Source organism: Pygoscelis adeliae, unplaced genomic scaffold (assembly GCF_000699105.1).
Source record: "Pygoscelis adeliae isolate BGI_AS28 unplaced genomic scaffold, ASM69910v1 Scaffold278, whole genome shotgun sequence".
In the NCBI taxonomy this organism is placed as follows: domain Eukaryota; kingdom Metazoa; phylum Chordata; class Aves; order Sphenisciformes; family Spheniscidae; genus Pygoscelis; species Pygoscelis adeliae.
In genome coordinates this window covers 220566-241745 of record NW_008825411.1, presented here as the reverse complement: position 1 = coordinate 241745, position 21180 = coordinate 220566, and the positions used below count along the sequence as shown (strand labels likewise).

The 21180-nt window shown below is 42.9% G+C and overlaps 1 protein-coding gene across 1 annotated transcript in view; it reads left to right on the top strand.

The window, feature by feature from the left end:
• ITPR1 (inositol 1,4,5-trisphosphate receptor, type 1) overlaps nt 1–21180 on the top strand; it is a 166336-nt gene that overhangs the window by 69895 nt on the left and 75261 nt on the right. Inside the window, exons 29-37 of the mRNA XM_009330621.1 lie at nt 487–612; nt 985–1185; nt 2697–2948; nt 3494–3619; nt 4353–4481; nt 8337–8457; nt 9100–9284; nt 10636–10784; nt 11750–11861. Coding sequence (XP_009328896.1) covers nt 487–612; nt 985–1185; nt 2697–2948; nt 3494–3619; nt 4353–4481; nt 8337–8457; nt 9100–9284; nt 10636–10784; nt 11750–11861 — 1401 coding nt within the window. The remainder of the gene's footprint in view (nt 1–486; nt 613–984; nt 1186–2696; nt 2949–3493; nt 3620–4352; nt 4482–8336; nt 8458–9099; nt 9285–10635; nt 10785–11749; nt 11862–21180) is intronic.

Genomic DNA, 21180 nt, shown 5'->3' with positions numbered 1-21180 from the left:
GCAAGTAGTGTGCAGATTCCAGTAAATATAAATTGGGCTTGACTGTTGCAATAATAACTTTCCATCTCTTCTTTGCCATGAACTACCTATCTGTTGCTGCTGAAATGCATTTCAGTGGAACATGGCAATTTTCCTGTGTAGCTCCGAGGTGATGATGTGTGGTTTGGCCAACGTACTGGTATGTTCAGAAGTGTAAAAGTGACTAAAGCACGTTGCTGGCAGACTTGGCCACGGACTATGCAATTTTAGAGAATAAACTACTGTAATTTCTATTATGGTCTGTATTTTTAATGATCTTTAAAACTGTGAAGCAGGCCAAACTCATCCCTAATGTCCCTGAACTGGGTGGAGGTTTGTTTTTCTTTGGAGTGTGAGAGAGACGTGACGGTTCCCTTGCAGAGCTGGAGCTGCGGCTCATCCAGTACTCACCTGAAAGTGAACCTTCAGATTCCTTTTAACCCCATCTTATTTGTTGTGCAATCACAGGCTGAAGACACGAGGATGCAGGAGATAATGAAGCTTGCACACGAGTTTTTACAGAACTTTTGTGCCGGGAACCAACAGAACCAGGCATTGCTGCACAAGCACATAAACCTGTTCCTTAACCCAGGGGTAAGAATAACCTCAAGCCATGATTTGTTATTTTTCTGGCAAGAAAAGAGAATGGATTGTCCTTGGTGATCGCCTCTGGGCTTGTTCTGATCCAAGATTGGTTGAAGGGGTCACGTTTTGTTTTCATTCTAAAGCCTCGAAAGTTGGCGAGATCGGTTTGTTTAGGACCATTTCAGTGTAGAAAGTTCAAGAGGCTGAAGTGGACTGAAAAATAGGCTTAGATACGAGCCGCTGTGTTGAAAGATTGGGTCCTCAGAAATGTTCTTTTCAGTCCCACACCCCGCAGGAGTGTTGACTTTATCCTGACCTCTGTGTGGGTTTCGTGGTTTGTTTATTTTCTAATTTCTTTCTTTCTTTCATCCCCTCCATTAGATTCTGGAAGCAGTAACAATGCAGCACATTTTCATGAACAACTTCCAGCTTTGCAGTGAAATTAATGAACGCGTTGTTCAACACTTTGTCCACTGTATCGAAACACATGGCAGAAATGTTCAGTACATAAAGTTCCTGCAGACAATTGTCAAGGCGGAAGGAAAATTCATTAAGAAATGCCAAGATATGGTAATGGCTGAGGTGAGAGCTGCAGAGATTTGCAAGGTCTGAACAGAAGTTTTCACATACCATTTGGTGAAAATGACAAATTGATCCTCTCGCTTCTGGGACTGCCAAGAAGCTGACAGTTAGCTCTCACAATGCAAAAAGAGCATACAGCTACCAGAAAGCATAGGCTTTTTTGTGACTGAAAGCTTTCCGAGCTCTTCACCTATAGGTATAACGAGTGGTTGGTTATTAATGATACTTAGAAGTTATTTTCCAGGCCTCTACACAGCAGAGTATAGTTGGGCTTATGAAACAAGGGTGCATTTCTCTAGCAAAATCGGGTAGAATAGAAATAGTTTAATTTCAAGATCAGTAATGCAGAAGGAAAATTTTACCGTGATGGTAGAGTATTTTGATGGGAATTTCTTATCTCACCAAGACCTACATATTCAGCTGTTTAAGTCCTGAAGGGGGAAAAGTCTGAGGGTCTTCAGAAATTTAGATGTGTAGGTAATGGGTAAATTGGAGTGTCAAGATAGAGGTAAGAGAAGGGCAAATAAATCCCTTTAAGTTGGATATTGGATGGGACCTGTTTGACAGCATATTTGCATGTCTGATGGGATTTTTATTGGCCTCCTCAGCAGGGGGAGCCCGAGGATCAGATTTGCCAAGGTCTAGCTTTTGTGTATCAATCTTACTAGACTGATCGAAGGTCTTCCATATTTTGTCGTTCAGTTCAAAAATGGTTTTGTGAGCTTCTCAGCACAGTCGAGTTTGTGAGATGCTCAGCAATCAGCTTCCACGGTGGTCAGCAGCTGCTGAGGAAAGGGGGTTGTCTTGGGGGTTGCCTTCTGTGTTTTAACTAGCTGTTTGCCACAAACCCTGCAGGAGGACAGCCTCAGGTCCCTCCAGCTGCGTGCTCAGAAGTGTCCAGCCCGGAGCAGGTCTCAGTTTGCTCCTTCTCCTTCCCTTCATGGAGTTAGAGGAGGTGTGAACTGCTCTAAAAATGTGGCCATCCAGGTCTCAAATGTGAAGCTGATAGAAATCTTCAGTGTGTGACTTAACGTGTCACTTGCTAGCCTTGGAAAATTGATGGCATTTGTTCAGAAGGGTGGAATTACTGAGCCCTGCAGTCCTCCCATCCGGCGTGCCCCTGGGGCATTTCTCTGAACAAAACAGTATATCTACAGCTAGCTGTATTAAAAGTCAGCTGAGGCAATATACGTGAAATAAAAAAGCATAATGGAAAGTCACAAGCTTCTTGGCACAACTTCTGTCTAAGCAGTCAGTTGGGCTGACTTTGAAGTTCTTCAGCAGTTCAGAAGTGGTAAATTCTTTAAGAGAAAATGTCATACTCGAGCCCTCTATCCCATGAAGGGAGCACAAGAGGAATGCCCAGCTGACTTGGTGGGCCGCGCTCCTTTTAAGCGTTCAAAGCTAATCGGGATTTGCACAGTAACAGTCAGCCCACAGATTAGGGGAGGATGCTGCAGGGAGGTGCACAGGCTTTGATCTGCTGATGGAATATTTTTCTTTCTCGGTAGCTGGTGAATGCAGGAGAAGATGTCCTAGTGTTTTACAATGACAGAGCCTCCTTCCAGACTTTGGTGCAAATGATGAGATCAGAGAGAGATCGGATGGATGAAAACAGCCCACTGATGTACCACATCCACTTAGTAGAACTGCTTGCTGTGTGCACAGAAGGCAAAAATGTCTACACAGAAATAAAATGCAACTCCCTTCTTCCTTTGGATGACATTGTTAGGGTAGTAACCCACGAGGATTGCATACCTGAGGTGAGGGCTGTTTGGAGGCACTGGCCTATATGTATTTGAAATGTGCTGGCTTTGAGCGACAGAGATTTGATATTGCTGAGTCTGGCCTGGGAAGGGTGGTGGTGCAGGTGGACAGCAAGCTGTGAGCTGGGAAACTGGATTCCTTCCCTGGTTGTGCTATCGGCCACCCCAGTGAATCTGAATAGTTAAGTTAAATCCTTCTATACTTGTTCCTTGCCCTTAAAATGGGCATGTGATGCTGTACTTTGTTGTTTTATAGGGTTCTTGAGGCAGGGAGGTTTATGGAGTATGCTGCTAACCTTGAACAGATGGTTCTGCAGAACTGGAAATTATTATTATGCTGACGTTTTGTCTGCAATAATCCTGGTGGTTTTTATTGGATGATATCTTGCTATTCATGGCATTAAATTTCACCGGTGCTTAAATAAAAGGAAGAAGTAGAATTACTAATGATTTTTATAGCAGTTTTAATGTGACATTATATTCATTCATAATACCATTCAGATTTTTATTTTTTAATGGTAATTTTTTTGCTCTACTTTTAGGTCAAAATTGCGTACATCAACTTCTTGAATCATTGCTATGTGGACACAGAAGTAGAAATGAAAGAGATTTACACCAGTAATCATATGTGGAAGCTATTTGAGAACTTCCTGGTTGACATCTGTAGGGTAATGATTTCTGTATCTAGAAACTGAATTTAAAAAGCTTAAATGAACTTATCTAGTATAGAGCAGTAAGAATAAAGCATAACAGTGCATCAAGGCAGTAAGTATCCTGAATACTTTGTTCCTTCAAATTTATGTGTGCCTTCTTTTCCTTATGCCTGTGGATTTCATTAGTCATATTCCATGGAACACATTAATATTTTCCTTTTAAAAATTAAAAAAAACAAAACAAAACCAACAAACCTCAGAAAAGCCCCACACCCTGCTCTTTTGTCTAATGCCTTTTTCTGTTCTGCCACCTGGCTTGCTTATTCTGGCCAGGGTAGTGAGCTCCTTCCTGAGCAATAGTCAACCATTTTTGGCAGGTCAGGACAAATTTTTTCCAAGCTTGGCATTTGTTTGGCCATATGGCGTTTTGCCTGGGATTCCAAGTATTTCCCCGTACGAAAGCATTACACCTCAGTCCACCCTACCCTACTACTTTCTTTCTTCTAAGGCACTGTGTTTTTTTCCCTCCCTCCTAAACATGCTGTATGCCAACACATTAAAAACAGTAACAGTGTTGGGCTTCTGCTTTTGTGTGTGCTGGAAATCCAGAGATCCAAGTGTCATAAATATCATTGTGGCAGGGAATTGGTTTGACTAGAACAGTGTGAAATCAAGAATTCCAGTCTGTAACACTTATTAATCTACCTTGGTTGAGCTGTTTCTGACCTAAGAATGAATTGTCTTGCAGGCTTGTAACAACACCAGTGACAGAAAGCACGCTGACTCCATATTGGAGAAGTACGTTACAGAAATAGTGATGAGTATAGTCACCACTTTCTTCAGTTCCCCATTCTCTGATCAGAGCACTACCTTACAGGTAGGAAAATGTAGAGAGACAGAAAAGTGAAAATATGCTGCAAATGCAATTATGTTCATTCCACTTTGGTTCCATTTGCCAGTTAAAAAGAAACACGTGTTTGTAACGGGGGAGCAGATAGGTATTCTTTGTGACCAGGATGTTTCTTTTGCTGTAGAAGTGGAAAGATTTATAGATCAGCGTACCAATGTTTTTCTAGAGAGGCTGAAGTGTCACTTTACTTCATTAGTAGATTCAACTCTGTGCTACCACCGAGATCACACAGGTTTTTTGGAGAGAGTTTCTACGTGTCATTATTAGGTTCCAGGTGAGAAAATCACACTGCAAGTAGGGAAATGAAGGATTTTTTTGTACGTTTTGTATTGCAGTTGCATCTAAGGGCTCTGGTTGTCCTCTTTGCGGCCTTAGATCAGAGTACAGTTGAATAAGATGATGTGGGCAGGTGCAGGAGAGCAAACAAGCAGTTTTGCTCAGAGGTATTTTGGCATGCCAGCTGTCTAGCAGTGGTAAAGCAAGTGGTAAAGCATGGCAGCAAGGAGTTCTCCAGAGTGCCATGAAGAAGGAAGATAAAGCTTTGGTGGCAGGCTTTCCAGACAGGAGGAGAGGGTGTTGCATTACAGAGGGTGCAAAGGTGATTGTTTAAAGAAAGCATGTTTTTATAGGAAGATTTGAGTTTCCTTTAAAAAACAAAAAATTTCCAAAAGCTCTAGTGTGCTTCATTAAGGTGAGTAATTTTTGTCTTGTTCAAAAGTTGGGGAAATGTGGAGGAGAAGCTTGGAACATTTGTGAAGTGACAGAAGGTAGAGATTTCCACTGCAGAACAGCAGTGTTAGGACATTGCCCTAATATTTGTATTGTAGCACTAAGATAACATCATTCATGTATTCATAAATAACTTTTTGGGAGGAGTGTGGGTGGAGTGGTCAGGTGCCTGGCAGGTCTGTCAGAAGTTTGAGTATGGTAGTTGTTGAAACTTGATGCAACCTCATCGTGCCAAAGGCGGTTTTTCACAGTGCAAACTCCAGGTTTGTAATTGAGTGCAACTGGCAGCAGGTTAGGAGGCATCTGGTTCCCAAGTGGCCTTAAAGGGTATCTGGCTGTTCGACGTGTCAGTCCCTCATCAAAGAACTTATGCTAACCCTTTGGATCATGATGGGCTGCCTGGGTGACTGCAGTGTTCCAGGCAAGTGTACATGAAACTGCTGCGTGACTGTGCATCAGGTAAAGACTTCCTTCAGCTCAATATCAGCAGTGATGTTCCTGCTTTTCCCTGATTGACTACCCGTAGCTCTTGTGTTGACAGTCTGCTCCCCTTGAGTCAGGACATGTATTTGACCCATGTCTGGATGACCAGTGGGCAGCCTGATCTACCAACTGTTTAGCATTCAACACAGCCCTGCTTCTCATAGGCTTAGACAGCCCTCCTTATTCAGACAAGGAGAGCTGCACTGAAAGCAACAGAGCTGCATTTGAGATTGGTTCAAATGCTCTTAAATTGCCAAACTGTGGGCATTGCTTGTGAGAGCACAGGGAGCTGCAACAGCTGTGTTTGGGCTGAGCAGCTTTATTAGGGCTCTGTCTTAACTCATGCAAGTCTGAGCAGTCCACAGTTGATTTGCTCCTCATGTGACTTTAAAATGTCAGCCACTATTGCGGCATCAGCCTCCATGCTAGTTTGTCAAAACTTCATCGAAATAAGATGAGAAATCGAGATCAAGTTAGCCTTGTCCCCCGGGGCTCTGCCCTTCTCTCTTCCCTGTCATGCTTTTAATTGTCATCTCCGAGTGTACGGCATTTGAATACACTTCCTTACCATCGTATTTAAGCGATTTGTTAATTTTGTCAGCAGCTTTTCTTTAGTTTCTCAATCTCTCCCTCTGTCTAGCAGGATGAAGTAACTTTTTTCACCTCTCTCTTACCACCTCAGTTGATAGCTCTGCCTTATCCTAGATTCATCTTTCCTCTACATCTCTAAGTTAAAAGCTCTGTTTCTTTCCCTTTTTCTGCCTGTCAAGACTATTGCCCATAACCAGGGACTCTCCCATCTGAGGAGTACAGCCCGTTGAACCACCTGGCTGTGTACATCACTCCTCCGGGTGGGATTTTTCCCCTCCTGTCCGAGATGCCGCAGGGCAGTCTGCAGCTGCTGCTACCTGATCTGGTGCCGCTGTCTCCGTAGGCGAGTGGCCATTGCCACTCTCCTTTGCGTTGCCTTTGGATTCAGTCACTCCCCGTCCTTTCTGCTGCACCTTGTCATCTCGTCTCTTCCCATGCGAGCCTCTCCTTGTCTTCTGCTCTTTCGTGTTACGGCTTGTTCGACTTAAATTGTACTTCCCTTGAGTCAGGACCAGCCTTGCCTGTTCAAGGAACACCTTGTACGTCTGTCAGGCAGTTCAAATAATATAAGATTAGGGGAACATAAATACCTCTTTTCAAAGAACAGCTGTCCAAAACTTTTCCTCTTTAACAAGTATTGTTTAGCCTGTTTGCTGCCGAAGGGTGCTGCTGCCCAAGGCTTTCCTTTGCAAGTGTAGTTGGAGGCATGTGAACATGGAGCAAATTTCTTATTTGATTTATTGACCTAGGTGAAGCAAATGAAACATCTTTGAAGCTTTTTAAGACTGAAAAGTCTTTAAACATGAACTGAAAGGAATACGTGGGTGGCTTAAATCCAAAAGTGCGGTTTTTTTAAGTGCCCTTGGAGAATACTATGGTCTGCCATGTTTTTGGTGTTTGGCTTATTTCTAGAAAGGATAATAGGTATTTGCCTCTTAGTATTTTTTGGTTCTTGACTTTTGATTCTCCTTTTGTACATTTCATAATGGTGTTATTTGATGAATTGATCTAATAGATTTTAATTATCTAATAGATTTGGCTTTTTCATCTAACTCCACTTTTTTTCTTACAAACAGGCATTAATCTTGACCAGAATAAAAGAGGTATTTTTTCACTGGTTCCTAAGTCTTGTGGGCTTTGCACTGTGGTGTAGTTCCTTTAGCTGATAGAAACGCTACATAGCTAGTAGGCACAGGGACATGGGGTATTCCCTCTCAATGTAGGTTCATTTGAAACATTTAAAATACTCTTTCCTCTGCAGGTAAAAGAAATGAACTGTTTTACTAAGTAATTACTGTACAAAACCAAACAGGGAGTTTTGGTCAATATTGTTGGGATGTTGCAAAGATGAAAGAACAGAGCTCGTGCATGTGTGTGTTGGAGTACCTCACCTATCTGTAGTGGAAGATCACCTTGTGAAATACAGGGCTAAAAACCACACCTTAATTTTGGCTGATCCATAGCAGCTGTAGTGTTTACCACTAACTACTACCTGTGTTGGAAGTAACAAACACACAGCTGACTTCTTCAGTAAATTAGATACCAGCTAATAATACTTGAACTGATGAGTTTTCAACTCTGGAGCTGTGCTGTTGTTTAGCCAAGAGCAAAGTCCCATTTACATGTGGACTATTGAGTCAGCTACTGGTCAAGGCTAAAAGAAGAATCTCTGTATGCCAGGTTTGCTGATAACTCTGATTAAACAGGTGAAGATGACTGCTTATTTCCTTTGCTTAGTCAGGCTTCAATTACTTGAGGCTTTATGCTTTAGAAGTTATCTGTTTAATATTTCCCTTCCAGCCTTTGTTCCCACCCTTTCCATTCAGTTGCTGATTGTGTGGTAGATATGCTGTCTACAACGTGAAGTTGCCTGACAAGTGGATGCAGACCAGTTAGAAATGACTGGTGTGCAGAGAGTCATGGCTGAAGCTGGTAACCAGTATTACCTGAAGTTGATGCTGATACGTTTCAATATGGCGTGATGAGTTGAATTTTCTTTTCTTTAACCTTGTGTTCTAGACTCGCCAACCTGTGTTTGTACAGTTGCTGCAAGGCGTGTTCAGAGTGTACCATTGCAACTGGTTAATGCCAAGCCAAAAGGCATCAGTGGAAAGCTGCATTCGGGTCCTCTCAGATGTAGGTAAGAAGTGGATGTAATCAGAACTAACTGCTGCAAACATGGTCATTCAGTATTTGCTGCTTGCATGTCATCCTTCCAAAAAGAAACCTCAGTTTACTTCCCGCAGGTGCCACTTGCAGATAACTCAGAGCCAAGGCATAGTACAAAGCCAGAGTTACGTTCATATATTGTCATCGCTGAGCAATAGGTGTTGTCACTGTAACCTGGAGTGCTTTCTCCGTTTAACCTCAAAACTCTCTGCAGTCCTGTTGATCTGCAGCAGGGAAATAGCTCTCTGCCACTCCTCCCAGTAATTTGCTCCACTTTTAGTAGCAAGAAGAGTAATTTGTACTGGATATGAGGCCAAATTCTGTTGGATACGTGTACATGTGTGTTAGCATGAGATGTTGGGAGTGTGTGTGTAAGGACAGCTTCCTACTCCCACAGCTTGAAGACAGTAAACAGCTCTGAGGTGTGAAAGCCTTTAAACATAATGCTACAGAGAGGTCTGACCCATTACACAGGGACTGCGGCGTTGCATTGTTTGAAGTGCACACGAGGGAGATTGTAGAAGGAGTTGCAAATAGAGCTTGTCTTGTTCTTGCATTGGTTGTAATACACGGGCTGAAGGAGTCAATTCTTACTAACTTTTGCTTGTTGCAGCAAAAAGCCGTGCAATTGCAATTCCTGTAGACTTGGACAGTCAGGTCAACAATCTCTTCCTGAAATCTCATAACATTGTACAGAAGACTGCAATGAACTGGCGAATGACTGCAAGGAATGCTGCCCGCAGAGATTCGGTGCTCGCTGCCTCCAGGGATTATCGAAACATAATTGAAAGATTACAGGTGACTACACAGCACCCCTTCCTCCTTTGATAAGCGCTTACTTGCATGCCTACACAAAAGGAGGAATTTACTAAGTGGAAAGACATTTGGGAATGAATTAACTAGTCAAAATGCCACATGGTAATCAAGTTAGCTGACACTGAATATAATAATATAATATTACTGTAATACTGTATATAAAATCAAATGTAAACCATTGTATCAAGACAGGTAACTGAACATGCATGGCTAATGGGTATAGAAGTACTCATCCTAGGAGATGCTGATATTTGAAGCTAGTGGTACTCAAAATATTCTTGTCCCACCATTAGTAATATTTCTTTGATAAGACAGGACTTTCATCATCACAGCCTTCCAACTCCTCCAGTGCTTTGCTCCTTGTGCACCAAAACTCTCAGTACAACGAAAGGTGCCACAGCCCTGCCTGCAAACCACTGCAGAGCTTGAAATAAATAGACGTATCGGTTCCTTGTGAACCAGTTGCAGTCATTCCCTGAAACCAAGTGTGTGCATTCTCATACTGTTTTTGCTAAAAAGACTATTTAAACATAATGCTAGGTGTTAGAAACAGGGGTTGATGTGTTATAGCTATATTCTATGCTCAGATGTGTAGACTGTTCAATAAGGCCTTTTTTATACCAAATGAAATTCATCATCTTGAATGATGCCTTTATCCTTTGAAGATTCATTCTCTGGCCAAAAGCTTTTTCTGGCAAACAGTTGTAACCAACTTTACGTAAACTTATGTTACGTAATATAAAAACACTGCCCAACCCAGTCTCATTGAAATAGCTTCTCCCTCTTTATCCATTCTTGTCTATTTGTCCATTTTAATTTGATTAAACTTCCTCTCTGGCTTCAGAGGTATCTCAGTATTTTCTGCTTGTTTAAGTATTAGGATAAATGTAGTTTCATTTTAAGGTAGGTACAGCTTTCCAAAGATCGATGAAAAGGGGAAGAATTTTTTTTTTGTCATTTTAACAGTAGTATTTTTTTTTGTCAGCTCATGTAAGCATAAATAACCTGATCATTATCACAGAGTTTCAGTGCAGCTCTGAATCCGCATTCTTCTCTTTCCCCTATATGAACAAGAGCACCTACAAAGATGGGGAGGGTAGGGGAACTAAGTGATCTGGGGGACTGCTGGAAAGGAGGGCTCCCCTTTTAAAGACAACTATTAAATGATAAAACAAAGTCTTACCTGACCAAACTCTGAGGTCTTTGATCTAGTTTATCCAGGCGGGACAGACCTAACTGTCCTGTCCCTCTTTTGCGGTTTGTAAAATTAATCTGTATATATATTTATATGTATTTAAAGTTTGTTTAAAATCTTGATATGGTTATATTCTAGGACATAGTATCAGCTTTAGAGGATCGCCTACGTCCTCTTGTCCAGGCAGAGTTATCAGTACTGGTAGACGTGCTTCACAGGCCTGAACTGCTTTTCCCAGAGAACACAGATGCAAGGAGGAAATGTGAAAGTGGAGGTTTCATTTGCAAGTAAGTTGTCCTGAAGTCTGGCTTGTTGGGAGGGTTTTTGTTATGTTTTGCTTTTTCCCAATTTTCCCATGCCCTATGGAACGGTGCCCTCTTGCCCAGCTTTATGTAAAGCAGAGTATTTCATGATGCGGTAAATGCAATTTGTCCTTGGATGGTGGTGGTGGGGAGCTCTTGGGAATGGGGAAAGACTGCTTGATGTGCTCTCACAGCTAATGCTTAAAAATTTCTGGCTTTGCTGCAGGATAGAAGTGTCATAAACAGTAGTATAAACAAGTAGATAATTATGAGCTAATCCCTGTTATTCTATCCCCGCCTTCAACCCTTAGTAATGTTTGCAAGGTACTTGATCTTGTAGCACTTAGTGCTGGGTAGGTATGTCAGAATTGGTTGTTATGTGCATCACCCAGTGCAGATGCCTCCCAAATTTGGAGGGAAGGAAAAGGAAAGATTACAAGGTCATTTAGAGGGCAGTTCAGAGCAGAATCCAGCTTCTCAGATCACCTCATGGAGGGGTGGATTATATAGAGTGTTTATGGAAACTAGGTACCAGAGTAACAAACAAATGCTGGGTAGGATGGATTTCTAATTGTGCTATCCAGGCCTCTCAGTATAACAAAGTAGTATGTGGAATAGTTCTTCTTTCTTACTGTTAAGTGTTTGTTCTGGAAGACCAGCAAGTCCTAAATCCCCCTGCCCCTTCCCCTGATGCCTTTCCACCTCGAGTCAGAGGGTTTTATCTGGCTGTCTTCCTGCCGGGGGGATGCAGGTTCCTTCACAGCTTCACCAAAGCCTGTGGTAGTTGGTTCAATGTTGCTCTGAGAGAATGTTCCCAAGATGGTTGTATAATGGTATGATAATAAAACTTGTTTGCAGCTTAAACGAATGAAGTAAGATAGCCACGTATATCTTATCCCATTTTAGAATATTAGTACTAAAACGAGCTGTGATTGATTGGTTATTTTCAGGTTAATAAAGCATACTAAACAGCTGCTAGAGGAGAATGAGGAGAAACTATGTATTAAAGTATTACAGACGCTCAGGGAAATGATGACCAAAGATAGAGGCTATGGAGAAAAGGTAATGTAATTTACAGTTCATCATTCTGTGTTAAACACTGTCTTTATTATTGAGTAAAGGAAAATAAAATTCTCGCTCTTTCAAGCTGTGTTTTGTATGTTGTAAGCACTTCTGTGCTGGATCAGGAACAAAACATTTTTAGTCAACTAAAAACTTTAAATATAATTTGAAAGGTAAGCTTGTTTCTGTTGCTTTTCTACTTTAGACGTGCAAGTTTAAGTCTAATTCCTGCGGTTGCTGGCACTGTAAAAATACCTAACTTTGTTACCTTTTTATGAAGGATATAACCTCTTTATCTGCTCTCTGGGTCTAGGTGACTCTTCATCAGGTCACATAACCTTGCAAGAAGAGGACATTCTGTAGTTTAATTTTAATTTATATACATCTGAGTCATCATCTTGTTGTGAATTACAGATGGAAACTGTCTGTACACCCACCCATGTTTTTTTTTCTTTCCCTTTCCTACGTACAACTCCTTTGTCTTGTTGAGAAGAATGTTTTTCTGTAGGTACAGACCTGTTCTCTATTTGCATCAGAAGAGTGTGTATATGCATATATGTTTGTGTATCTAGGCATTCCTACAGTCAACCTCAAAATCCTAGTCTAAGGTATCTCATACATTTTTAAGCAACCTAGGTTATTAGCATGCCACACGGTAGGTGTACAGAGCAATATACCCTCCCAGCGAACGTGCTCATGAGCAATTGAGAACTGCTAGTCGGGACTGGGGGAAGCAGTGGTGTGGAAGGACGCTCACTGCAACTGGGAGTCCGTGCCCGGGAGCAGATGGTGTCTCATATCCAATTCTCACTTGCAGTAGGGTTTAAAGTTGTTGCATAGTGCTAGATTCACAGCACAAAAAGGCAAAAACTTTAGAGGTAAGACAGTTTCATAATAATAATAATTTATTGCTGTAGCTATAGCTGCAGCCGCAGGGGAGGGAGATGCTCTGAAGGCAGAGGAACCCGTAGCATCGCTGGGCCAGCTGGGATGTTGGACATGGCCCCTGCTTTGGCTAGCCTAGCTGGAAATGAGGAGGACGCAGGAGCAGAACATAGTGCTCTGTTGCCAGTCCAGCAAGAGGCAGGCGCTCGCACACTGGAGCACAGGGACCTGGAGGAGGGAGAGCAAACGGAGCGAGGAGGCTATGTGCATGTGGGTGTGCACGTGCATGTGTGTGGGCTGTTACCCGAGCACACCCAGCTGAGCACACAGCAGCGCCGTGAGTGAGCGGGAGACTCCTAGGAAAATGCCCGAAGGGTAGGGATGGTCGGTGCTGTGCTCCTTGCCCTGTCAGGGAATGCTCTTCCCACGTGCTGCTACTACCTCTTGGCTGTCAGAGGTCCAGCCCACCTCCTGGCCGCTGCTGCTTTGCTCTAGACCTGCTGTCCTACCTAGGGATTTTTTTTTTTTTTCACTTTCCAGTAGCAGTATTTTTTACGAAACTCACTGACTTTGGGGGAATGCCCGAATCAACTGCAAGAAAGAAGCATTTAAATGTGGGATGAGAAGGGGAGCTGGGTAGATGGGGAAGGGCAGCAACTGCAGGTTTCATCCCACTTTCAACACATTGTCCTTTTCTGCTGAAGTGGCAGTGTCTTGTGCTGGGTCATAACAGCAGAAGATGAAGCCCTGTGGAGACCTTCTGTCTTCTCCTCAAGGTCCCTTTATGAAGACATCTGCAAAATAGTACAAGTCTGATCTGGAAGGGGACTGGTTGTAGCCTGCAGAAGTTAGTCTGCTCCTACAAAAGGGAGTTGGGCTAGATGATCCTCCTTTAGCAAGTGTAGAGTGCTGATATTTCCTCTTGCCCAAAGCTGGGGATGTAAAAGATTCAGTGTAATCATAGCTTTGATTTTACGGTTTGTTAACACATCAGTGTATGTTCTCCTGTTAAAAACAGCCAAGAGAGACTGTCCAAGGTCACCTGAAGTAATAGAAAGCGTGGATGATATATATGCTATACACCAAAAAAACCCAGATGAGAGCTTTGAGGTTTTTTCTTTTAAATGCAATATGCCACTCGGAGATTTTTCTAAATGGAAATTAATTTACAGGAGTTCCTTAGACTTCATTTGGCCAACTCAGGCGAAGCAGTATTTCTAGAAGATGCAGTTAACATAACCTGCACCGTGGAGAACCCCACAAGATTCTAAAAATCTTCAAAGTGTAGAAAATAATGCATTAATTTCTGAAACAGTAGATCAGTTACATAATGCAAGATAAGAATATGCTTGCCTGTGAAGTGGATTTCCGAACATGAAAAAGCAGCTGATTTCTTACAGATAGACTGCTAGTAGTAGTAGAACAGCTTTTACTGTCTGGCTGTGAGGAGTGCAATCGTATTTATTCTCCCTTGTGACTCATATAACTGTATTTAGTCACCACTTAAAAGGCAATACCTTTTGTTTTTAAAATCATCCTGGAGTACTTAAAAAAAAAAAAGAAAAAGAAAAAAGAAAGACTTATGCACCCATTCTAAATACAGGATTCCCTACATACATAAAGGTGGCAAAACTTATTCTTGTGACCAGCATATTTATCATGCAAGCAATATTGCTTGTAGGTCAGATGTTCGCTGAATTGACAGCAGTCACTTCACAGTAGTGTTCAGCAGCAGAGCGCCATGGAAGTTTTGGCATAGCGTGTGATTTTGCTGTAATACCATGTGGTGCTCACTGGAACAATCTGTTTTATAAAAAGATTGTACTCCTTCTCTCACGCTTAATCTTCCAGCACAAATAATAAAAATGCCATACCCTCCTGGCCCGTGCGCTTGTCCCTTTTGTAGGTGGGAAACGTAATGAGAATGCAGTGTTGTCTGCTCCCATTAGCGAAGGCCTTCATTAAACAGCTGGGATTCCTCTGCAGCATGCAAAAACCGTGGTGAGAACACAGATGTACAGAAGCTTGTGGGAAGGCTCGAAGTTTTACATATTGCTAAAGACTCCTCATCTTGGCACGCGCTCAGGTTCGCTCAGTGATGGGTAGCATACTGTGGTACATTTAATAGGCAGAAAACTTTACTACATTGACAGTGTAGGCTAGACCCAAGTTTTTTACTTCGCTGAAACATGTCATTCATACATGTCTTCCTGGGTGCCTACCGGATGATTAGCCTGAGTTCTGCAGGACTTACATTTTAAAACTCCATTTCTCTTCCCAAACTGGAAATCCAGCCTCTGCACTCCTACTGCTGCTCGCAGCTCACGCTGGTGACAACTCTTATGCCCAAGGGTGAAGTTCTTGGATCTCGGTCAGCCAGCCCGCGTGGTTTGTCACTTGGCACAAGGAACAAAGCCAGGGCGCATCCTGCCTCCGAAGCTGCCTGGTGCAGTGCTTCCAGCAGTGTCGGTTCCCTGACCCACCGCATTCCGAGCGCTTGCAAATGTTACTTATGGCAACTGTAAAGTACTCACAATGTTGGATTGCAGCATTAAAATGTTAAATGATTTATAATAGCCTAACATGAAATTTATTTGTAATTTCTCTTACTAATGCTTGCTTTCAATTCTTCCCCTTCTTCTTTCTTTTCCAGCAGATTACCATTGAATTGGATAATGCTGAGGTTTTAATTTTATTTATTTTCTACAGTGTTGTTTCTATGGTGTTTGTTTTATGAGTAGCCCTGTGATCTGTCCTGTTGTCTCTTCAGCACTGAGCTTTCCGATTTGTACGCCTGTGTCAGTGAATTAGTTGAGTTTTCAGTCTGCCATGTGTCTACACTGGGAATAGTTACCATAACTAATTCCATATGTCATTACTTGGAGTATTAGTCCAAATGCAGTTATTTCTGGCAGTCTGCAATCATTTGGTGCCATAGTAGAACCCATGAAGTTTAGGACCAGATCTGAGTGCTTTTGGAGCATCAGCTGCTGCAAGCACCATTAAAATGTCAGCATTTAGCACTCGGACGTGATTACCGTGTCATTGGTGAACAGGCTCTTTCAGCAAAACTAAATACTGAGGTTTAATGGCGTCCGCACAAGTTGGAAGAACCTGCCAGAAGCCAGCTGGAGGAGACCCCGAATTGAGGTGTCTCCACTTGCTGACTAGCGAGAGCCATTACTTGTGTCCCAGGGCACGGCGCAGCTGGGACTGCAAAGGGCTGGGTCCTTGTGCAGAAACTGTATTGTTGGCTTTACCGAAAAAAGTGACAGTCATGCAATTCATCAAAGCATCTCGCTGTCCTTCCTGTCGCTTCTTAGTCAAGGTTTGGTGGATAAAGCCACGTAAAAACGTTTGGATGTGTTGTGAAAGTGATGTGGTGTAACCCTGTGAAAATTACTGACTTCTGAAGCTGTTTCTGTGTGAAAAGCTTCCTACCATCAAAAACGTGCCTTCAGTTGGCAGTGCAACAGCCCGGGCTGTGTTTATGCTGTATGTAGCTGTTTTACAGGCGGAAAAGCCGTATTTGAGTGAGAACTTTCAGTTTAACTGAAATTAAGCTTTCTAAGGACTTTTAAAAGCAGTGTGTCTGGTTTGGGCACCGGCGCACGGCGTGGAGGGAGGGGGCTGAGCTGTCTCTGCTGCTGCAACTTCCTCATCCAGCTAAAAAAAAAAACAACCCACCACGTGTGGGCGCTAAAATTTGCATAAATGTATAATACTGAGAAAGTGATTGACTGGCACCTTATTTTACTTGAAATACCAGGGGAAAAAGAAATATTTTCCTCTTTGCGCTTTGTTTCCTGCGTTCTCTCCCAAGCCAACCTTTTATTTGGAACAAAATTCAACCACTTAAAACGCTTAAAATGTTACTGCTCTTTATTCAATAGAGTAGATAATGAAATACGCCATAAATTGCTTTCTGTAGAACTTGTTAATTTTTATGCTGATCAGCGGAATTCACCTGCATGAACTTCATTCTGAAAACCAAATAATATTTGGGGACCTTGCCGGTTGAAATGGATTTGAAATCCAAACTATTTGTCACAAAAGTAGACCAAGAAGTGTACACATCGCCCAGGGTTGGGTTGGAGGGTCTTTTTTCAGCAGGGCTTTCAGGGGAGGGAAGGAGCAGAATTCCTCGTGAGAACAAACCGGAGTTGTGGCTTTTTTGGTTTGTTTTTAACCTAGCCTTTGGTTGGGATGCTCAGGCCCCTGCTGTGCCACAGGTCAGTGCCATCACCATCATCCCGGTGTGCGCTGGGGTCCACCTCTCCAGGCTGGAGCAGAAGGTCCAGCACAAGGGTCTGAGACACCTTTCCCATCACCAGTTTCAGCTTCAACGAAAAGCTCTTTGTCAGACAACCCTCAGCTAAAGCTGCTCAGAGTATTCACCCTTCTGTTTGTTGGTGGAAATTTTCTGCTCTTAAGGTGCCCTTCCCGTTAGTGTGTGTAGAAGATAGTTGATGGGTAGGATGTTTGCAGAGTGAGAGTCTGGTTTTGGTCTGAAGGACAGCAGTTCATGTGGCATGAGTCCATTTACTACACTGCCATCGCCTCTGACCTGTGCTAGTATGAGACATCTCAGGTGTGTCTTCAAGCTTCACACCAAACTTCTAGTATTATATAGTTACAGAGGTGCTGCGGTGTCTGACCTCTGGTGCAATTATTTCCTCTTTCTCTTTATAAAGCAAGATTTTTGGTTTACGCACCAGCAGCGTGCTCTGTTTTTGAAAAGTTAATCTGTAGCACATTAACGCCTCTGTCGGGCTCTAGACCCCTTAGATTATGTGGCGTTACAGCTTCCCAGGAATAGCATATATATATATATAAAACTTTATCTTGGAGAAACTTCAAACTTGAATTGTTTAATTGCAAATTAAGTCATAATATGAAACTTTCCCCTTCAGTTTCTGGCTGTGTGCTGTCTCTGCCTGCAATAAATCAGCCAGAGTGTGCGGAGCAATTTAGGATTTGGTCTGGAGGCTGCACAGGAGGAACTTTATTGCTCCTCGGTGGAGCAACTGCGTGGAGGGAGCAGGTGTGTTTATAACCATCGGCAATGAGTGCTGGCTGCAAATAGAAAGGGATTGAGACAGGGCTTGAACCACTGACAAGTCTCAACGGAAATCCTGGGCGTTCCTTTTTTCCCCCCCCTTGTCAACCCTGGAAACTGTAAGCATTTAGGGCAAAGAATACAGAAATCTCCATTATTAGTAAAATTATTAACTTCCCTTTCTGTCAAATTCTGCACAATTTAACTTTTCTGATCAGCTGAAATGCTTTATACTCCCTCAGGCTAAAACTCTGTTAAAGTAACCATCTTATAGCATGATTTCATAGTATTTATGTGATTGTATATACATAGATAGATTTATATATCTTAGTTGCTTACTGCAAGGTAATTTCAGTGAGCAGTGGGTCCAAATAATAAAAATAAAAATCCAAATAATAAAATGCCAGGAGGTCCATGCACTTGTTACTGAAAGTCATGGTAGAAAATCAGCGTTCCGGTCCCCCTTAACATTCTTGCGAGTGAAGAAAGGGAGTGCCCTTTTAACTGGGTGAATAATGCTGGAATTCACCCTCGATGGTAGGAAATCCCCCGCAGAACAGGAAGGATGGTGAACGCTGCGACCTGAGCGCAAGGTCGGCAGCACCCCCAGCAAATGCCTGGCTGAGCCGTTGGGGTTGCTGGAGTATTTGCAGTGCTGGAGAAGTGTTATGGAAACGAAGGGGAGGGTAGTACAGTTTAATGCTTGTTGGCCTAGTTCACGTGCTGTCTGTTGAGGGGTTCATCTGGAATTCCCTTTTTGTTGGAAATGAGGGAGAGGAAGGATCTGTAGTTTTCCGCGGAGAAGCGGTGTAGTGTGGTGTTAGTTTTCAACATCTATTACTATAGTCTGAGGACCATGATCTGGTCTGGCAGAAATATAGCGATAGCATCTTCAAGCTCTTGTAGATGTTTTTTGAATTCTGCACCATCTGCTGTTGTGGCAGGATTTGTGTAAAAGGTTTTTCTTCTGGGGACAGAAATTAGGATACACTAAGAATGAGAGTCATCTTGCCATATTCCCAAAACATTCAGGTTCCTGTAAACTTGCAGAGGTGCACAGACCTTTGGGATAGGGGCTGTGTAAGACTAGTATTAAAATAAAGAGCAGAAAGGGTATCTTGAAAGATGGATGAAAAGCACAATTTGTTTTGATAGAAAACCAAAACCATCGGAAACTGTAAACCATTTTGCACCTTATTTGCACCTTACTTGCAACCTGGTTGTGTTGGGGTTTGTCCTGATTTTGGGGAGTTGTGTGCTCAGAGCTTGTCTTTCGGTTTGCAGCAGGACTCCTGTTTCTCTGGCTCCACGGGCTCTCCCGGAGCATCGGGCAGACGTTAGCAGCTGAAGGGGTCTGACTCGAGCCAAAGAGCTAAATAGGGTGGTCTTAGCATTGGCTCTGTGCAGGTTTCTCAAGTAATAAAGAAAGTAGAAACCCCCAAGGCGGGGCACTGGCGCGTTGTCTATAAAAGCCCTTGGGCTTAGTGTCTCTTGATCGACTCCTTACTGGGCTGGAACTGCTGTAATCCTGTTCTTGGTAGAGCTGTTGACAATGCTGGTGTCTCTGAGGTTCAGGACCAAGCTAAATTTGCCTCAAGTGCCATCAAGTGTGAATCTCCACACAGCAGTGATAACTAAACCCCAGTTGTAATTAGACACAACAGCTTAATTTACTTTTAATTTAATCCTCAACCCTCTACAAAGTCCAGGCATGATACAAATGCAGAAATTGCGGTGTTTCCCAACAGAGGTTGAGATGGTGAGCTGCACCGTGGGTTCCCTGTGGTCCAGGGCAGCTCAGGCAGCACAGCTCCCTCCCCGCTGAGGCATTTCTGTTTGCAACGAGACGTTCCCGTCCACTCTCCTGGGTCCAGTAGGCGTTTGGGGACGGCATGGCCCAGTTTCCACCTGCAGTGCGAGTCTTGGACACCAAAATGCATACATCCTAGAGAAACACATTAATATTTTATGGACTGAAAAGGAGCGAAGTGTTAGTGCTGACCTGCAGGTGGCATGCTCAGGATGCTGAATGTGGCTGGGAGATGTCCTACTTTTTTTTTTTTTCCCTTTTCCCCCCCCCTGTGAGCCACATTGCAGTGAGCTGCTCCGCTGGGCACCTGCCAACATTCAGGCAGCAGTTACATAAGAACAGCTTTTTTTCTTGGAATTTAGGCCCGCTGCTGATGTGTGACCTTCAGCGGTAATTGCCAATAAATGCGGTGGAGATGTTTACAGTCACCGCGGGCTGCGCCGGGGCTGCCGGCCCCTGAGCCTGCGGCCGTAGCTGCCGTGCCCGTGGGGCTGCCCATGCTTCCCGTGACCGCCGGTCCCACGCCGTTGGATCTGGATTCTGTTTTTCAGGGTGAAGAAGGGGTGCTCTGCTGCTTCCCCCCCGCGGGGCTGGTGGGGCCCTGGGCAGCGGCCAGCAAACACCGAAAGGACCAAATCCAGCAAAAGTCTATAAGCACCCGGAGTTTTCCCGTGTAATTATTTATCCTTTTTAGGATTTGAAGTTTAAAAAATGAATTAAGTAAAACCCCAGGGTTTTTTTGTTGTTGGGGTTTTTCTATTTTTATTCAGTAATGACACTTCTTTATGCAGCTGATAAAACGGTATCCAGCAAAATACACCTGCAGACCCACTCAATATAGTTTTGGGGGTTTTTTTTCACCTCTTCACTTTGGTCTTGAGGTTTCAAGTGGGTGAAAAGGGAATGGAAAGTCCTGATTCAAAGGGGTTGACTGAAGTAACCTTCTTAGTGCTCTTTATCAATGATAAACTAAAACTACGATGGCTGAGTAAGTTGCAAAATATGTGCTATTTTATGCATCTTCTGATTGGAATTGGAAAATTTATTAACCTCTTAAGTGCTGGAGAGATGCACTTATAAATTATTTTCCTTGGAGAGAGAGCTTATTCCACAGACATTTCTCTTGTGTATTTTTGCACCTAGACAGTGCTTCACTTGTTATGTCTCAAGCAGAGGAAATGCAGGCTCTCATAAATTTTTGTGGGCTGCCTTATATTTTTTTTCCTTCAGAAATCCTGCAATCTTTGGACTGTTTTTATTGCATGAACTGGAATTGGTGAGTTCTCTGGAAAAGGAGACTGGAACATTTCTTGTAGTTATTTGTAACAAAAAAAAAAAAATTTACACCATCTTACCAGTTAATTAAAACTGCTAATGTAAAATGGGTAGTGAAGATAGTTCTTACTTTATTCAGTTATTGTAAAAGACCTGCAAGATTGAGAATTTAGAGAAGCACGTGATTGCACTCCCATTGAAGGTCAGTGGTGTATCAGAGACGGAGGTCTCTAACACCAGAAAAGCCCCAGCCCAAGTAAAACATGCTTTCTCAACTGAAAACACTGTAA